The 19,108-nt window shown below is 48.2% G+C and overlaps 2 protein-coding genes across 2 annotated transcripts; one reads left to right on the forward strand and one right to left on the reverse strand.

Annotated features, from left to right (window-relative positions):
- Nucleotides 1–3,589: 3,589 nt before the first annotated feature.
- Nucleotides 3,590–9,275, forward strand: Wfdc2 (WAP four-disulfide core domain 2). Its single transcript, XM_059259752.1, has 5 exons — nt 3,590–3,690; nt 4,197–4,340; nt 4,952–5,080; nt 6,642–6,788; nt 9,115–9,275. The coding sequence occupies exons 1-4, from the start codon at nt 3,612–3,614 to the stop codon at nt 6,785–6,787; spliced, it is 498 nt and encodes a 165-aa protein (XP_059115735.1). The 5' UTR covers nt 3,590–3,611; the 3' UTR covers nt 6,788; nt 9,115–9,275.
- Nucleotides 9,276–10,358: 1,083 nt separating this feature from the next.
- Nucleotides 10,359–13,775, reverse strand: Spint3 (serine peptidase inhibitor, Kunitz type 3). The gene is made up of 2 exons (XM_059259753.1): nt 13,518–13,775; nt 10,359–10,642 (listed from the first exon to the last, which is right to left on the reverse strand). The coding sequence occupies exons 1-2, from the start codon at nt 13,591–13,593 to the stop codon at nt 10,452–10,454; spliced, it is 267 nt and encodes an 88-aa protein (XP_059115736.1). The 5' UTR covers nt 13,594–13,775; the 3' UTR covers nt 10,359–10,451.
- Between the last annotated feature and the right edge of the window lie 5,333 nt (nt 13,776–19,108).

Genomic DNA, 19,108 nt, shown 5'->3' on the forward strand with positions numbered 1-19,108 from the left:
ATATCTAACATCCCTCAAGAACGTTTTCCCCATCTTCTGCCAGCCCCCCACTCCTCAAGCCTTGAACTAATCTGTATTCCAGAAAAGAGTGCCATTCAACAAGGGAGCCCTGAGAGCCTGGGAGGGCTTGAACCTGACGACACCCTGTGCAAGGAAACTTGATAAGTTCTGGAAGAAAGCCGTGTGCAGCGCTGCCCAAGGATAAATGTCCAGTAGCCGTCTGGTCTGCAGGCTAAACCAGCTGTTCACCCAAGTGCCCTCTGTGTGCTCTGGCTTTCAGGAGCCTGTCCAGGGCTGTGACCCCACCTAGCTCTCACCCTTCTTGCTGTTGACTTTCTCTGAGCTCAGAGTAAATAGCCTCCGCCACTCCCCAAAACGGCATGTCTCCAGTCCCCAGCCTGCAGAGCTGGAGGAGACGTTTTTCAGCCATTTTTACCAACATCCTTCACTGGCTCAGCGGTTGGATGCATCCATATCACCAAACCCTACTCAGGCGACATCCCAGTTTTCACTGTTGCAGATAACTCTCACCCCCAGCGGAAAAGTCCCCCTCGGGCCTTAGAGTCTCGGATTGCTGGAGCTAGAGGCAAGCTTGCAGGTACTTCTTGTGCAATGCGCTTGGTCATTGTTTTGGCATTTGCTGCTCTGAATCCTGGAGTTTGATATACATAGCTGTACGAAAGTATCTCCACGTCTCCCACAAACACCCAGAACCACATTAGTCCCCTGTACAAAGCAGTGGCTCCCACATCTTGACATTTTCCCCATCAATATTTGTTTTAATTTTTTATTACATTTTAAAGAGATAATATATTTTTATCATATTCTTTCCATCCCCCAACTTTTTGTAGATCCACCCTCCCATCCTCTCTCCCCACCCAACTTCATGTTCTTTCTCTCCTACCCGGCCCCCCAAATGAAAATAAAATCAAACAAAAACCCAGTAACACACACACACACACACACACACACACACACACACACACACACACTACCAAAACAGAACAAAAAGTGCACCAAAAATGCAGTCCATTTTGTGTTGGCCCACTACTCCTGGGCATGGGGTTTGCCTGGGAGTGTGGCTGATACACCTGGTGAGACTCCATCAGAGAGAACAGATTTCCCTTACCCGGCAGGTATCAATTTGAAATAGCTTCTTGGTTAGGAGTGGGACATGATGCCCACTTACTTCCCTTCTCAGCACAGGGATTTTGTCTGGTTTGAACCCACGCGGGTCTTGTTTGTGCTGTCGCAGTCTGTGAGTCCCTATGTGGATCCTGTGATACACACGTCTGTTACGTCTGGAGGACGCTGTTCCCCTGCAGCCATCTGACACCTCTGGCTCTTACTGCCTCTTGCTGGGACTGCAGTGGGCACCAGTGTTCTCGGAGTGTCATCGTACTGCCCAAGGGTGGCAAGAGAAAGATGCCAGAGAGCTAGCAAGGAAGTAACAAATCCTGGGGCAAAGCCAACAAGGAGCCCAAGTCTAAGTCTGTACGTGCTCAGAAACCTAGTCCAGCGTGACAGAGCTCTGTAAGAAAGGTCCCAACTAGAAGCTTATCACTCTGCTCTGGTCTCTGAGAGACTGAGATTTGGGGTTCCCTGGGCAGGAAGCCCCTCAGGAGCTCCTTAGTAAAGGACTTATCAAACTGCTTCAAGACACTGAACCCCAGTAACTTACACCAGAAATACAAAGTGTGGAGAAGGCCCAGCCACTGGCAAAGATGTATAGACAGGTTCAATGGGCTGTACATTTAGAAAAATAAATATATTAAAAAAACTAGAGTGATGTTTGCCTAGAACACATGTATATTCTGGTGTACTTTAAATCTTGTGAAATACCCACTGCCACAAGGATAGCTATACACTGTATTGTTTAGGGGACAATGACAAGAAACGACAGTCAGTACGTGTTCAGTTCAGGCAGTTTTGTCATCAAGTATTTTCCATCAGCGGACACGGGACCCAGGAGCATAAAGGGTAGAGTGTACTCAGCAGGCTCCATAACAGTAGGCATTTATTTATTATTTGTTGGATACTCATGGCTGTGTATGTAGTAGTCATATGCCCGGCCCTGGGGTTCCTGTCAATAAGTATTGACTCCATAGTTGTTCCAGGGCAGGAGCATGACATTCTTGTTCTCATCAAATGTGACTTTAATCATTATTCTTTTTCTCTATCTGTTTGTAGTCCTGAGGTTTGAACCTAGGGGCCTCACACATACTGGGCAAGGGCTGTATCCACTGAGACATATCTCTAGCCCCCAGTCATCATTTTTACAGATGACAAAAATGGCTCTTCAGAAGAGAGAGATGTTTCATCCAAGGTCCTTCGAATGGGAAGTGGTGGAGGTGGAAGTCAAACCTAGACCCTGTCACCCCAAGATAGGAGCTGGACAGCCCCCCCTTTTGATTATGGTAACTGAATACAGTGATTCACATTGTGGTGAGTGTGAAGCGAAAATAAATCCACTCAAGACATAAAAGATAGGAGAAGCGTTTGTTACCTGCAGAGGCCAGGAGAACAAGGGAGTAAACTCCAAAGTGGTATTCTCAGCAACACAGGAAGGCTAGAAAGGATGAGGAATTTATTGTGGAGACATATACAGATCCATATGGGGAGGATCTCAGGCAAAGGTCCACTCCTGCACATGGCCAGTTTGCACTGCTAAGTTTTACCTGATGATAACGGGAAGGATATCCAGAAGGTGCTGTTAGCCAGGAAATCTGCCCTAAAGGTGCCTGTCCTTTACATAGTCATCAGCGTTACTCTCTCTGTATGTGTCATACAGCGGGTGCCCAGCAAATGCCTGTAATGGGATGGAGGAAACAGCCTGGAGGAAGAGATGTGTATTCAAAACCTTACCTGAGCAGCTTTGGTTCAGAACCTAGGTTGGGGGTTAGCCTCCCAAAGTCCAGCCTGTGTGTCATATGCAGTTGGCAGTAATAACTCTCTCGTCACAGTAGAGAAAGATGTCACGAGACTCAGGTGCTCCTCGTTCTGCCCAAACGGAGTGTGGCAGGAAGAGGCAGAAATGTGTCTAAAAGGGCTGGAAATTGCTCGGCTGTTTCTCCTCCGCGGGCCTGATCCTGGTCAGATGGGCTCCTTTGTGAAGGACTGCTTTTTCTGCAGCCTCGACTACACCAGCCTTCTACTAATCCTTGAACAGGATTCTGACCCCTCTGACCCCAAGTCTCAGCACTTAATCCCCCAGCATCCATTGCCTCCCTGCAGCCTTGCCCTTTCCTCCTTATTCCTGGACCCCAGTCGCTCCAGCGAGGACCCCAGACTTTCTAAATGAGCCCAGGAGCCCTGGGCCTGGGCCCTCTGCTCCTGCTGCACTGCCTTGCCCTCGGGCTCCAGAAAGGTAGGAAGAGGGAGGGGTGGACAAGTGTCCGGCTACAGCTGGCTCAGAAGCTGTCTCGGTTCCTGGTTCCCATCAGAGCCAAGAACGACACCTGATCCCGGGGGATTGTGAAATGGCATGAGGTGGCAGGGCGCCCGCGCTGCCCGCTGTGCTTCCTACCCGCCTCCTGCACCCCTCGCTCGGCCCCGCCCCCGGCGCGAGCGGTTAAATCCCCCCCACCCTGGCTGCCGCTCACACCTGCACCATGCCTGCCTGTCGCCTCTGCTTGCGGGCCGCAGGCCTCCTTCTGGGGCTGCTGCTGTTTGCCCACCTCTCAGATGCAGGTGAGTGCAGCGGGAGTGCAGAGCCCCGAAGGGAGTCTCAGAAGTGGGAGTTCTGGGGCGAAAGTGGGAAGGCCAATGAAAATGCAAATTTTGGGAAGTCTGGGGCCTACAGCTAGGGATTCTTGAAGCTTAGGATCTGGGGTTCAGTGTTCTGGAGGCGGGGAGACCGCTGAAAGCTGAAAGTTGGAGGGGCGGAGGCTCTCTCTGTGCTGAAGGCGGAGACCCTGTGGAGCGGGAAGCTCCCAGGATGACTGAAGCTGGCAGCCAGAGGCTCAGGTCCCCAGAGGACTGGGGCTCTGAAGCCAAGCATCAGAGAGCCCCCAAGTGTCAGAGACCCCTGGCCCGGGGGTGGGGCCCCCTGGGGGGTGTTAGGAGGGTCCCCGGGACCAGAGCCCCACCAGAACTTCGTGGGGTTGAAATTTGAGGATCTTGGAGCAGGAGTTGGGTATCCTGGTGGGATTGGGCTTTGGTTCTCCCCGACAGTTCTTCGCTCCCACCATCCCTAGGTGCGGGAGCAGAGAAACCCGGCGTGTGCCCCCAGCTCCAAGAGAGAACCGACTGCGCAAAGCAGTGCTCCTCGGACGACCAATGCCTCAACAACCAAAAGTGCTGCCAGGCTGGCTGCAGCTCTGTCTGTTTCGACCCTAGTGGTAACCCCTCAGCGACCTGGCTGGGACAAGGCGGGGCCGCCGAGGGCTGCGAGAGGCGGGAGCGCAGGGGCTCGGGGAAGAAGGTCACCCCAGACGCAGGGACGCGGGAAGGTGGAAACCCGATCCACCTGTGCCTGCCCTGGTCCGGCCTGGGGTGGATGCAGGGGGACAAAGGCGTCACCGAGGCGCGGCCCAGGGGGAGGAGGTACCCCCATTCCTGGTTGGGCTCGATTCTCTGGTGCATGACGGGCTTCCGGGCACGCACAGCGAGACTTTGTTCCGGGGCCCAGGAGCAGTGGCTCACTTGGCTGGAGACTGTGGGCAATCCCTGGGTGGCGTCAGGGCTGGGACCCGAGCCCTGGAGACCTCTTGCCTCCGGAGTCCCTCCCTCAGGACCTTCCACCGTCTGGCCTGACTAGACTCCCCAGATTTCTCCCTGAGGGCGGGAAAGAACTTTGCCATACCCTACGTCTGTGGAAGTGAGCGGCCAAAAGAAATATTCTTGCACGAAGTCACACCGCCATCCCGTGGCGGGCAGAGGTTCCGTTTCTTCCTCTGACACTTCTTGGCTTCCCTCCTTTACCTTTAAAACCATCTCCTCCCACCTTCAGGACTGAACGAGGAAAAGCCCCGGGATACTATTCCATCAGCCAACCAGACTTCTCCATCAGAGGGAGGTCAAGTCTCCACCGTGCCACCGCCACCGCCACCGGCCGTGGCAGAGGAAGAAAGTAACCTTGGTATGGAATCCAAGCTTCTTTTCCAAGAGGGAAAAGCTGAGGCTGAGAGGTGGAGGTGGGGACAAGATGGGAACACAGAGGTGACAAATACTGGTCTTGCTCATGGACACAGACCCTACCCCCTGTTTTGTCTTTACTGTTTCCCCCAGAGATGCCAGCAGAGGCTGGGAGCATGTCTAACTTAGGGATCCTAAGGCGATATGAGCAGAAAGGTGGAGGGAGGACTTGAGGGGCAGCTTTAGGGTGTGGAGGTGCTATTTATAGGTGGGCCTGGAAAAGGATGACCAGGGAAGATGGCGTTGAGCCAACTGGCACAGCAGCCTGTCATGTGGATGAAGAGGCTGCTTTCTTGTGTCAGCTGGACAAGCTAGCTAGCGGGTCAGCGGGGAGCCCGGAGGTTTGAATCCCAGCCCTACCATTTCCTAAGGGTGTGAGCCTGAGCAGCTTGTCCTTTGGAACCCTGCCTGTTCATTTGCAAAGCGGGCATGATGAGGTCAATTTGTAAGACTGGTGCAGGAGGAGCTAAATGCAGCCACCCTCAAAAGCATCTCCTCCGTGAGTGGACATGCTGTACAAGGCAGCTTGCTTTGGTAATAAATCTCCTTATTCTCATTTTGTCTCAGGGTAGCCTCCAACAGCATCTGTATTAGCAAAGTCAGGACGCTGGCAAGCTCTCCTCTCACGGTCCTTTACCTGCTTACCCACTTCACTGTCTGCCTCTTACCTTTCGCTGGGCCTGGCTCTGTCTGGTACTTCTGTCGAATGGAACATAGTGTTGGGGTGTGTGGGGTGGTGGTGGTTTTAACTGCATGGGTGATCGGGTGTGTATGGAGATCTGTGGTGATGAGTGATTGTTACTGGCAGTGACTGTGAGAGCAGGGGCAGGGAACATGTGTCACCTCTTACCTGTGCACTGTACTTTACAGCTTAGGAAGTAGCAGAGAGCCGGTGGCTAGTGCATTCACCCTGGAGCCAGATCTCCTGTGGTTCAAATCTTGCTTCAGTCCTGCATGGCCTCAGGCAAAGCACTTAAGAGCATAATTGCCTCAGTTTCCTTCTCAGCGATGCAAGGAAGTATTAACAGAACCATTCACCTCTTTTAAGATTATTGTGAGAATTGGATGAACTAGTGCCTAAACAATGCTTGGCTCCAGCAGGACTAGTTAGTGTTAATGCTTGTAATCACTCATTGTTATCAAGTAGTTCAGTTTTTCAGGGTGGTGTATGTGGGGGATAATTGCTTTTGTAACAACCTCACAACTGAGTGACAGGGATTCCATGTGACAGCTAAAGCTCTGGGAGATGTGGGCCCCAAGGGTAGAAAATGGCAGAACTGGGACTCAAACTGAGGTGCTGTGATTTCAAAGCCATCTGAGAGCAGGAATTAGGGGTTTGCGGATAATCTCTCCAAGACCCCTGAGAAACCTCAGGTTCCCGACATCAGCTCAGGTAGGCAGCTCTGTTGTGGGGCAACCAGCTTCAGGGCAGTGCTCAGCCATGCTTTGCTGATTGTCTACCTGTGTCCCTCAGCTTACCTCCCCCTACTCACTTGTCTACCCAGAAAAGCAGGGCACCTGCCCCAGTGTGGACTTCCCTAAGCTTGGTATCTGTGAGGACCAGTGCCAGTTGGACAACCAGTGTCCTGACAACATGAAATGCTGCCGCAATGGCTGTGGGAAGATGACCTGTGCCACACCCACATTCTGAGGTAGGTGGGAACAGGAGAGCAGGTTCAGAGATGTCCAAGTATGGGGTACTTACAGCAAGTGGTAAAGAAAGATCTTGGAAAACACAGTGATGATAAATCTGTCTGTATATTCACTTTCCTTAACTCAACTAATATTTATCTACAATATGTGGATGATGTGTGATCAAACAAATCAGACAAAAGAGGCTGGGTGATGGGTTTTATTGTCTAATGTGTGAGAAAAGAAATAAACAAGCCGATTTTGGTAGTATGTTATAGGGAGGTACATGCCATGGGACAAAGAGAACAGGAGGGAGGTATTCCTGGGGGAGGGGAGACAAGGGACATTACTGTAACCTTTACATGGGACAGTAGGTGCAGTACTCACCAAGAAGGTGGGAAATGAGAGAAAACGTGAGCATGTCAGGGCAGGGGGAGCAGCAATATGAAGGCGAGAACATCACTGAGGTATTTAAGGAAGAACTTGAAGGCTGGGTAGAAATATGAAGGGAGGTCAAAAGGTCTGGGACGGACCATGAGGGCCTTAGAGGCCGTTGTCTTGACCCTGAGGTCTGTCTTCAGAAAGAGACTTGCCCTGACGTTTTCAAAGGGCCCTCATGAGTGCTGTGGCGTGGCTAGACTGTTGAGGGCAGAGAAAGATTCCTAGACTCAGCTGTGAGTGGACAGATGAGATGAGCCTGACCAGGGTGGAGGCAAGGGACAGCGGTGGCCAGTTCACCCCTTCATGAAGAAGAATGATGGGGTTTGCTGATGAACTTCCCTTTTGTTTAGGAATTGGAAAGGGGTAGCTGTGTCCTAGGGGAGGAGACAATGTGGGGTGGGGGAGTCGATGGCCAGTGGGGTTGAGGAGAAGGTATCTCTTTGCATGTTGAGTGAGACACAGAGAAGCTGATCTTTATTTACTCCAAAGGCTCATCTTTGTGGACAAGTGTTGTTGAGGTTGTTAACTTCCATTGCGTTTATTAGTTGTGTCTGAAATGGATTAAGCATTTACTATGAGCAAGCCAGGACTAAATTTAGTACCTTTAGTGCCTCAGACCCTGAAAGGAAAAGTTTGGGGAGTCACCCTTCCCTTTGTATGTGATTAAAAATAAAATACTAATAAGTTGGGGGCTAGAGAGGTGACTCAGTGGTTAAGAGCACTTACTGCTCTTGTGGAGAACACATGTTTGGTTCCTGGTACCCATCTAGTGGCTGACAACCATCTATAACCCCAGTTCCAGGGGCTCTGATGCCCTCTTCTGGCATCCAAGGGCACTGCACACACCCAGTACACATAGATACATGCAGGAAAAACACATATACGTGTAAAACAAAACCCTTAATATAGCATTATGTCACACAGTAAGTGTTAAAAAGGGAGAAACAGAGATAGATACTTGGTTGGCCCATTAAGTAATGCAGCAGTGACTGTCTGAGGTTCTGGACAGAAAGGAGACTGCTCCCCTGAGCTTGCAGTGCAGTGGTTGAGGCAGAAGAATTGATGGCTCAACCTGAGCCACCAATCAGTGCCCACTGCCTCAGAAAACAGCTGAGGAAACGTCACTCAGGCTTGAGGAAGGGAGGATGGCGTAGGAGCAGTTGGAGAAAGCTTCCCAGGGGGTGACCTTGAGCTGGCACAAAAGGATGAGGCATTGATTCATGGTTGGTGAGATACAGAGTAGGGATGCTGTTCAAGGCAGAGGAAGAAGGATGAGCAGGAAGTTGGACAAGCCTTTGGTGGCAATCACAGATTGCTGGGGGGACCCGTTAATGCACACAGAGTTAACCGAAGCCCGAGACGGGCCATGTATCCAACGTCTCACGGTGGTTATTTCAAAGTATGCTTTTCAGTGACTAGGTGGGAACCACAGTCTTCCTAGGACCCTGATCCCTGCTATGATGCCAACTGTCTCTAATCTCCATGAATGCCAACTGCACAGTAGGCATTGCAAGCAGGAAAACCATGACTCAGATTTCAGCTCTGACCCTTACCTAGCCTCTTCATCTCCTCAGACAATTCTTTTCTTACAGAATGGCAATAAATGTCAGGAAGGTAGCAGGAAGATTCCTAGGGAGATAAATGTTTATGGGTCTCCAGGGAGGTCCCAGTGGTTGTTTGGGACCATGGTACACCCAAGTAGGTCCTTGGTTTGATCTGAAGCATAAGAGATGGGTCTAGAATCTGCTGGGAAATGCAGGCGGAGCCCCCAAGAAGGTAGTGCATTGCTGTGTATACAAGTGTGATGGAGGTAAGTAGGAAGCTGTGTCAGGATTTAAACTGCTGACACTTGTGTCTAGTATGACAGATGTTACTGTTGATGGTGCCATGGTTTTCTTCCTCCAGCTTCAGCCACCACCAGCCCGAGGAATGGGAGAGGATGCTTCTGCTGGATTGTGCATCTGGTGTCGTTCCTGTGGCCTCTCTTCTCTCTAGCCTTTGTGTTTCTTCCTGGACCCTCAAAAGCATCTCCCTTTTCCAACCAATAAAGTGATCACTTTCAGCAATGGAGAAGCCATAACACCCACTCTCTTCCTCTGTCCCCGTTTCCCATGGCTTGGTTTAGGTGGGTGGGAAAATACAGGACAACTGGGTCATCCAGGTTCAAAATCCAGGGGAAGGTTAGTTCTGAAGTCAAGAACAATGATTCAGGTGTGTCTCTGGAGTGTTAGCATTTCTCTGGTGGATCTTTGCACCAATCCTGTGAGGCTCCTTAGTCTCCAAGGATCATAGAGCCAACATGGCCTCTTAGAGGTCGAGGAACACCTCTGAAATCACTCAGATTCACCCATGGGTGTGTTGCATGTCTATCTGCCAGACATAGTGCTAGGAGAACATGCTCATGAGGCTTCGTGGCTGCTCAGAGTCCTCTGAGAAGTTGATAAGAGGCCAGGGGTCTGCTGAGGAGCTGTCAGTAAAGTGGCCACTGCACAGGTGTGAGGACCTGAATTCAGATCCTTAGCAGCCGTATATAAGACCTAAGTGCAGCAGTATACCTTTAACCCTACCACTGGGGATGGGGGTGGGGTTGGAGATGGGTTCATTCCTAGACATTTTGGGACAGTCAATCTAACCAAATGGCAAGCATCAGGTTCAGAAAGAGACAACTTGCAGGAATCGGCTCTCTCCTTCTACCATGTGGGTTTCAGGGATGGTATTCAGGTGGTCAGGCTTGGTGGCAAGCACCCTTACCCATGGAGCCATCTCTCTGGCCCCACCCTGTGGTTTAAAAAGAAGTCCCTGCCTAGCTTTGTGCCTCATCTATCCTTGAAATAGCAGAGCAGACAGGCTTCACGGCTTCCTCCCCTCCTTTCTGAGATTAGTAATTGTTGCTTAAGGAAAACCAAGGGACCCTGGGACCAGGGCTCTTCAGTTCTCTTCCCATGTGACAGTACAGGCCCTTTTAGTTCACCTCGGCTCTCTCACTTTGAAGTTGTTATCCTCAGATGGGTGGAACAGTAGTTCATGCTAAGATACGAGGGGCACTTCTAAATTTTCCCAATGTACTTGTATTTTACAAGGAAAGATTTTTAATCAGGATGCTAACATTTGTGCAATTTCTGAGGTAGAATTGATTTTAGGGAAGTGTGTTTAGAGGAATGCATTTTTTTATTCACACACAAAAAGCCTTAGGGGACCCCTGGGGAACTTGGCTTCTTGGAGGGCTGTGCAGGCTTCTTAAATCAGGAGCGTCTGCAGGTTAATCGGCATTCGTTTCTGTTCAGGAAGTTGTTCTCATTGCCTCCACAGCCTCGGTAGCCAAACCGCTCACACCGGCCAGATTTGGTGTTATAGTACCACCGCAGTACCATGGTTTGACACTGGCCTTTTTCCACGGGAAGGCTGCACAGAGGTGGTAAGGGCTTCCTGGACACTTGAAGAAGAAGAGTGATTTAGGGTGCCATGTCCATCACCACCCCTTCTGCTACTCTTCCCTCTGCTGGAGGCTTCCATGGCCACAAGGTGCAAGGCTGAGGCCTTCCATGATAGGCACTTCTTCCCACCCAACCTTATCCATCTCCACAGAAGCCGAGGTTTGCACTTCTGCAAGTAGGGAAACTCCCTTGCCTGGGATTTCGACTCGGGTGGACTCACATCCTGGCCTTGCCACCCACGGCGGCATCAGGCTGTGTAGCCATTGCTGCTCCAAGTCTCCAGTTTGTTGTCTGTGACGCCAGGGAGCTGAGCCCTGTGTCTCCTTTGCCCCCTCAGATTTGATCTGCTGCAGTCAGATCCTGCAGGCTTCTGCCTCCTCTCTCACAGTCCGTTCCAGAACGGACAGACTGCAGGGAAGGGTGAGCCTTGAATCTGAGAGCAGGGTTTCAAGTCGGACTCAGACATATGCTAACTGTGTGGCCCTGAACAAAGGACCTATCTCTTCTGCATGGAGTTTCTTGAGTCTAATGTTCACATTTTGGGGCTAATTGAGAGGTTAAAGACAACTAACAAGGGCTGGGGGAGGTGGAACATGCTTTTAATCCCAGCGTTCAGGAGAGACAAAGGCAGGAGGATCTCTGGGCTGGAGGCCAGCCTGGTCTACAGGGAGAGCTCCAGGCCAGGCAGAGCTATATAGTGAGACCCATCTCAACAAAACACAACAACAACAGGAACAAAATCAAACGAAAACAGCCAATAAAAAGCACCGTTAAGTCCAACAACTCAAAAATCAGTGGATAATGGTGAGCTGCCCCTAAGCATCCTCTTCTTCCTGAGCAACGAGACCCAGCAACGCAAACCTCCATACGGACTCTGCAGCCCTAGTTCCCAATGCAGGCCTGCCTCTGAGTTCTCAACAAACACCCAACAATTAGCAATAACCATGAGCTCCTCTAAGGAGTGCTAGAAGTTTCTTTGTATTTGTTACTATGTGAGATGTGAGTGTTTTTATCTTTGCAATTACTATTTTGTATGTGGATGTGTGTGTGTGTGTGTGTGTGTGTGCGCGCGCGCGCGCGCGCGCGTGCGTGCGTATGTTGTGGAGGCCAAAGGACGACTTAGGTGTTGTTTTCTCTGTCTTTTTTTTTTTTTTTTTTTTTTTTGAGTCCTGGTCCCTCACTAGGCTGGGACTCACAAAATAGGTGAAGCTGGCTGGACAGTGGCTCTCTGCCTCCCCAGCTCTAGGATGCCAAGCATGCCGCACACCTGGTACTTTCCCTCCCTTTTCTTTTGATGTAGATGCTGGAGAGCAAACACAGGTCTTCATACTTTCAAGGAAAGCACTGTACAGGACCGTTTGTCTCCTCAGTCCCTGTAATTACTCTTTACGGTAACTTTGGGGCAAGGGGAAGATGCCAGGGGCTTCGTGTGTGCCAGGCCAGTTCTCCACCACTGAAGTGCATCTGTGGGTCTCTTCACTCCAGGTATCATGGCTTATCATGCCACATGAGGAAACTACAGAGCGATGAAGTGCCTGTCTTAATGCCAGGAAGTGGGAGAACCAAGACCCAAAGCCAGCACAATCCAGTGGCAAAGGTCTGCCAGTTCTCAACTATCTCCTTTATTGTAGAAGAATGGGTGGATGGACACACTTTTGGTGGAATTTGGCAGCAGCCTAGGCAGGGCAGAGGTTCAGGTTCTCTCCTGTCCATGCCCTGTAAGGCTCGTGCTGGGTACAAAAGTCAATGGACAGGAACAAATTAGCTTATCCAGTCAAGATGAAAGTGGATTGGGGCAGCGGCGGGGGGTGGGGGAGCATGTTCATATGGCATGTGACATCCTGGTCACAGTAGCATCCTCCTTGACCCCAGGTGACTCAGTAGGAGGTGGAGTCCCACCTGCTTTTAAATGTTGCCAGTCTGCTTTCCCTCTCCGTTGGTTCTATTAAAGCCAAGAGGAAATCACTTAATTTATTTATTTTGTATGTAATAAAGATAATCCCCCTTCTCCGTGTGTGTGTGTGTGTGTGTGTGTGTGTGTGTGTGTGTGTGTGTGTGTGTGTTTTCTGAATGTGACCAAAGTATTTCATGAGAAGCTATTGAGAGCTGTTACACTAACAAATAAGTACACATCAGATTTTATCAACAAAGCAGACACAACCATTGCTCTTACGAAAAACCTGGCATTCGGAGAGACCAAACAACACTTCTGAGGCATAGATTTTTGTAAGTAGTAGGGCCAGCACCTGACTCCTGATGCTACTGACTTGGGGAGCCATGCTAATAAGTGTTCCTCCACTGAGCTATATGCCAGCTCTGAATATTTGTAAAGGGAATCCTGCTGTTCACAAAAAGTCTGGATACACCACATTGCTGTTGTCGTCCTGGTGGGGTGTGTGCATTCCTCCCCCGTCCCCGTCTTCACCCCTGCCTCCCATCATCATGGTGGGGTGTGTGTCCCCCTCCCCCATCTCTGTTTTCCCCCTCCCCATCCACCTGCACCTGTAGACTTTAAGCTGCAGCAGAGACAGCGGCCCAGGAAGAAGGTCAAAGTTGAGCTTACACCTCTCCTCCTTGGTCTCACTTTGGCTATCACAAGTCCAAACTTTAAAGTCCCCTTTACTCTTCCTATGGCTCCTTCACTGTCTATTATGCTATGATGTATGCTGTGTGCCTCCCCAACCCCCCTAGAATTTAAAGGCAGTGTCTTTGGCTGGTGGCTGAAACTCCAGCTCCTAGGATGGTGCCTGGTACATAGCAGACACCTGACAGTGTCTGTCAATAACCTGAACTGGCTGCCTGTCCTGCTGGATGATGAACAGACTCTCACTGCTCCATTCCTGGTCTATGCTGAGACCCCCATTTCATACCAACCTCTTCTTGGTTCTGAGCAAAGCTCTTGGCAGAAGGTGAGGATCAGGAAAAATGAGAAGGAGGCCTGGAGCTGCATGGTGTCTGCCGGCAGTGGACCAGCCTGCAGCTGTCTTATTTAGGGAGGGAAGAGATTGGAGGAGGGGCTGACCCTGCATCCTGCTCACTAGCCCCTAACTGCTACTGCTCACAGGGCTGGCTGCTGCTGGAACAGAGAGTCCCAGCAAAGCACAGTCTCTCTCTCCTGGACATATCTGATCTGACCTCCAAAGCCAAGTGCTGTGGATATCGCTCTGTATGCTGTGAATGTGTTGCTCTGATTTGGTTGATAAAAAAAAAAAACGCTGATTGGCCAGTAGCCAGGCAGGAAGTATAGTATAGGCGGGACAAGCAGAGAGGAGAATTCTGGGAACAGGAAGGCTGAGTCAGGAGACACTGCCAGCCGCCCTCGCCGCCGCCGCCATGAGAAGCAAAATGTAAAGTACTGGTAAGCCACGAGCCATGTGGCAAGGTATAGATTAATAGAAATGGGTTAATTTAAGATATAAGAACTAGATAACAAGAAGCCTGCCATGGCCATACAGTTTATAAGTAATATAAGTCTCTGTGTATTTACTTGGGTCTGAGCAGCTGCGGGCCTGAGCGGGACTGGAGAAAACTCCCACTACAGCCAAGAGCCACCATTTTAGTACAGAAGCCCCTTCTTCAACAAGAGTGGAACAGCAGTTATTACCAACTCTGTGCCTTTGTGTTTCCAGGCACCACACAAAATACACTTCACACACTGTTTGTCCAGGAAGTTTACACAGGACCTGACTTGGGTTCCTAACATCCAAATTGGGCAGTTCACATTTCCTGTAACTCCAGCTCCAAGAGAATCTAATACATCTGGCCTCAGTGGGCAGCTGTACACAGGTGAACAGTCTCCTCCATATACATATACATCATTGAAAGTAAAACAAATCCTTGAAAAGAACAAGCCTGAGTTTCTCTGACTTTCTATCTAACCATATGTCCTCTTCTTTTCAAATGTAATCCTGCTATAATGCTACCAGCCATCCTGTGACACAGTTAATAGGGGTTGGGGTAGCAAAAGTCAGGACAATGGGACCGCCTCATCTTGGACTTTCAGTTTCCAATTTTTGAACTAAGTAAACCTCCTTTTAAAATAAAGCATACAGTCTCAGGCATTTTGTTATACAACAGAAAATATACAGAAGCACCCCATTTTGCAAGATTAAACTACCGTGACCACCGTCATACAGAGAGCAAGTTTCAGAGCTGCGACCATGTCCCTGGTCTGTTTAGTTCCAGTGATTTGTGGCACTGGTTCATTAAAGAGACATTTCTCAAGTCTCTTGCATTGATTGTACTGTCAGGTGCTGCCTCAATCATACCTGGGTGCCCCCAAGGAATTATGGGAACAACACACACTTGATCCAGAAGTCTGAAACTGTCACATGGTTGGAGAAGGAGCAGAGTCAGTGTATTTAAGCAGAATAACAAGAATGCAGTATAAAAACAAGGTGTGGTTTATACTTGAAATCCCAGTACTTGGAGATGGGACAGGAGGATCACAAGTTCAAGGTCACCCTTGGCTAAAGAATGAGTTCAAGGCCAGCCTGGGTCATATGAAACCCTGTAAAAAGAAAGAATGAAAGAAAGAAAGAAAGAAAGAAAGAAAGAAAGAAAGAAAGAAAGAAAGAAGAAAGAGAGAGAAAAAGAAAGAAAGAAAGAAAGAAAAGAAAGAAAGAAAGAAAAAAAGAAAGATCCCCACCTCCATATGTTTACTTTTAAAAATCAATGTATCCTTTTGTTTAAAAAAAGGATTTATTTCTTTTTGTTTTTTTTGTTTTTGTTTTGTTTTCTTGCTTTTTTCCCCTGACAGGGTTTCTCTGTGTAGCCCTGGCTGTCCTGGAACTCGCTCTGTAGATCAGGCTGGCTTTGAACTCAGATTCGCCTACCTCTGCCTCCCAAGGGCTGGGATTAAAGTGTGTGCCACCACTGCCTGGCTTACTTTTAATTATGTGTATATACATGTGTTGGGGGGTATGTTCTTGCTAGGATGGGTGCCTGGGGAGGCTAGAGGCATTGATTCCCCCTGAGCTGGAGTTATAGGTGGTTGTGAGCCTCCAACGTGGCTGGGAATCAAACTCAGGTCCTGTGTACAGGCTCTTAACTGCTGAGGCCCTCTCCAGCTCCTAAATTTGTGCATCCTTTCAATACCTTTTAAGATCTTTGCTCATTTTTCCTTTCCTTTCCTTCCTTTCTTTATTTTTCTGTTCTTGTTCTTTTTGTTTTGTGGTATGGAGGACTGAACCCAGGAGCTCAAAAACTCTACCACCTGAGTTATTTTCTCAGCCCCATCTTTTGCCAACTTTCTTACCATATTATTTGTGTGGTATTGCGTTCTAGGAGTTCTTAATATATCATAACAATAGTTATTTTTGATATGCATTATTGTCTTTGTTTATTTATTTTGGGATAGGGTCTCACTATGTAAACCAGGCTAGCTCAGAACTCAGAGCTCTGACTGTCTCTGCCTCCCATGTGCTGTGATCAAAATTCTGTGCCACTATGCCTGGCTATTGTCTTTGTTATTTATTTTTATTTATTTACTTATTTTGAGGCAAGGTCTTATTGTGTGATCTTGACTGGCTTGGAACTTGCTGTGTAGACCAGGCTGGCCTCAAACTCAAAGAGATCTATCTGCCTCTGCCTCCCCAATGCTGAGACGAAAAGTCTGTGTCACCATAACCTGGTTATTTTTATTTACTTACTTTTAATACTTTTTAATTCTATAAAGATTAATTTTTTAATCAAAAATTTTTATTTTATGTATATGGGTCTCTTGCCTGTACATATATCTGTGTACCACACTCATGCCTGCTACCTAAAAAGGCCAGAAGAGGGCATTGGATGCCCAGGAACTGGTGTTACAGACAATTGTGAGCTGCCGATATGGGTGCTGGGGATTGAAGGCAGGTCGTCTCTTGAGTAGCAAGTGCTCTTAACCACTGAGCCACGTCTCCAGCTCTTGTCTTTATTTTTTGGAGGTAGTTACTCTGATTTCAGCATTATTATTTAATAGCCTTTTTCTCTTTAATCACTTTGACTGTATAGCCCAATACTTTCTGCTATCCTTTTGTTTCTGAAACTGAGCTATTATTTCTTCTCAGGTATTTCTTTGTTTATCATGACAATGCATGTAAGTGTGACTTTCTACATAGTGGTTCATGAAGCTTCATGGATCTCCTAATGAGTTTATCATCAAAATTACTCGGTCATTCCTCCATCTATACATTTTTATCCACACATTAGCTTATCTTTTCAATTGATTAAGTGCAACAGTGTCTCTCTAGAAAATCCTGGCTGTTGTGGAACTCATTCTGTAGACCAGGCTGGCCTCGATCTCACAGAGATCCACCTGTCTCTGCCTCCTGAGTGCTGGGATTAAAGGCGTGTGCCACCACATCCAGCCTAGATTCAGGAATGCATTTATTTTGAGTAGGAGGTTGAGAGAAGCAGGCAATTCTCCCTAGACTTGAATCAAGTAGATCTGAGATGATCATGTTTCTGACATCTCCATGTCCTTTCATCATCACACTGATTATGTGTTCATTTTACCTAATAAGGTAACACACTGGCATAGATAATGAGGAAGAAATCAGTGGCAAAAGGAAGAAAACATTGTGCATATTGTAAACATAGTGAATTGCTAGACACCATTTAACAAGAAAAGCAGATATGAAGGGTGGGTCTTCAGAGCAAAAATTAATAGGAAGAGTCAGGAATGGGCTAAAGTATAGATGTGATGAACTAAAAGTAATGTGCTCTGCATTTGAGAAAATTTACCGAGAACATATTAGAGTAGGGTATGATGGCATGTGTCAATAATCACAACACTCAGTGGAGACAGGAGGATCAGAACACTCAGTGGAGACAGGAGGATCAGAGTTTTAAACCAGCCTAAGCTACACAGAGAATTTGAATCTCAGCTACATAGTGAGACTCTTATAGAGATGGGAGAGTCTGATCAATCACCCACATTGCATATTTATTTCCTCCTGGCTGCAGGGGAGGCTGGGAGAACAAATATGCAGATTACTTACCTACAGTCTCTCTGCAACAAGCCCATGTTCTCTGTGGTATTGGGAATGGGACTCTGCAGGCTAGGTGTCCCTTCACTGGCTTCTTCTGGCATCTCCAAACCTGCTTTCCTTTATTTCCCCTTAGATACCATCTCCTGGTGACCACGCCTTTCCACACTCAGTGCTCCAAAAATCATTAGAGCCCTGAGAGGTCAGGATCCAGCCACAGCACATTCTGGAAGATAGAGTCCAAGTACACACATCCCACTCTCTGTTCTTCCATGAGTATCAGTTTTACTTAGGTTCTTTCCATGAACTCAGAGATTCTTCCAATAAAATGACCCCTCTGCTTCCAAATCTAGAAGTAAAAATACCTCAACTTCCCCCTTCTTCCCCTTACTCTCCAAAATTCATGGGACTATAAGCCCCATGTTGTGAATGCTTGATTTTGTTTCTGTGTTATTTATTCATTTTCTATGTGCATATCCTATGTGTGTCACACATACTTTGCTCCTGCATGCAGGCCATGACACACATGTGGAGGTTGGAGAATAACCTTGAGTGTTGGTCCTTGCCTCCCACCTTGTTTGAGGCAGGGTTTCCTGACATTTACTGCTGCATACACCAGTCTAGCTGGCACACAAACTTCCAGGAGTTCTCCCATTTCCACCTCCCATCTCTCTCTAGAAGTACTGGGATTTCAGACAATTGCTATTGTGTCTGGCTTTGTGTGGATTCTGTGGATTCAGAGTGAGCTCTCTTTATCTCCCCAGCCCCGCTGCTTCTGTGTTCTCTACTGGATCTTGAAGAATAAAGATTGGGAGTCTGGATTTCTCAACCCAAACAGAAATCGTGGTTTTAACTCTAAGCATAACTTCCCTGGTAGAGAATTCTTCAGTTCCAGGAAAGAGAGTTAGATGCTGAATATTAGAAGCAAAGTAACAGATAGTCCCTAAAGTCATCTGTGTTTTTTGTTTTGTTTTGTTTTTGTTTTTCGAGACAGGATTTCTCTGTGTAACAGCTCTGGCTCCATCATGCCTGGCCCCAGCCACTCTTTAGGTCTAAATTTTAGCTGATTTTGTTATGAGATACTACTGTGTGGTCTTGGACAATTTCTTTCTTTCTGTTTTTTTTTTTTTTATTTTTTGATTTTTTTGAGACAGGGTTTCTCTATGTTGTTTTGGTGCCTGTCCTGGATCTCACTCTGTAGACCAGGCTGGCCTGGAACTCACAGAGATCCTCCTGGTTCTGCCTCCCAAGTGCTGAGATTAAAGGCGTGCGCCACCACTGCCCGGCTTTCATTCCTTATTAAAACTTTCAGTTTGTACACTTGTAGAGACAAAAGACAGGTGGTCCAGTTAGCTTGGATGCTCCTGTTTACAAATTACCCAAGCTCTCGCATGCATTCTAGTTATGGAGGTAGATCCAAGAGGAACATCTGGAGAGAGAGAGATGAGGGGTCCTGCACCCCGGAAACAACCAAAGATTGTCTTCCTGGTGGCG

Source organism: Peromyscus eremicus, chromosome 4 (genome assembly GCF_949786415.1).
Source record: "Peromyscus eremicus chromosome 4, PerEre_H2_v1, whole genome shotgun sequence".
In the NCBI taxonomy this organism is placed as follows: domain Eukaryota; kingdom Metazoa; phylum Chordata; class Mammalia; order Rodentia; family Cricetidae; genus Peromyscus; species Peromyscus eremicus.

Coding starts and splice junctions, on each gene's coding strand:
- Wfdc2 (XM_059259752.1), top strand. CDS start 3,612: ATGCCTGCCTGTCGCCTCTGCTTGCGGGCCGCAGGCCTCCTTCTGGGG. Junction 3,691..4,196: donor TGCCCACCTCTCAGATGCAG/GTGAGTGCAGCG, acceptor CACCATCCCTAG/GTGCGGGAGCAGAGAAACCC. Junction 5,081..6,641: donor AGAGGAAGAAAGTAACCTTG/GTATGGAATCCA, acceptor TTGTCTACCCAG/AAAAGCAGGGCACCTGCCCC.
- Spint3 (XM_059259753.1), bottom strand. CDS start 13,593: ATGCAGCTCCAGGCCTCCTTCTCATTTTTCCTGATCCTCACCTTCTGC. Junction 10,643..13,517: donor TTGCTCAGAACCAAGAAGAG/GTTGGTATGAAA, acceptor TTCTTCTTCAAG/TGTCCAGGAAGCCCTTACCA.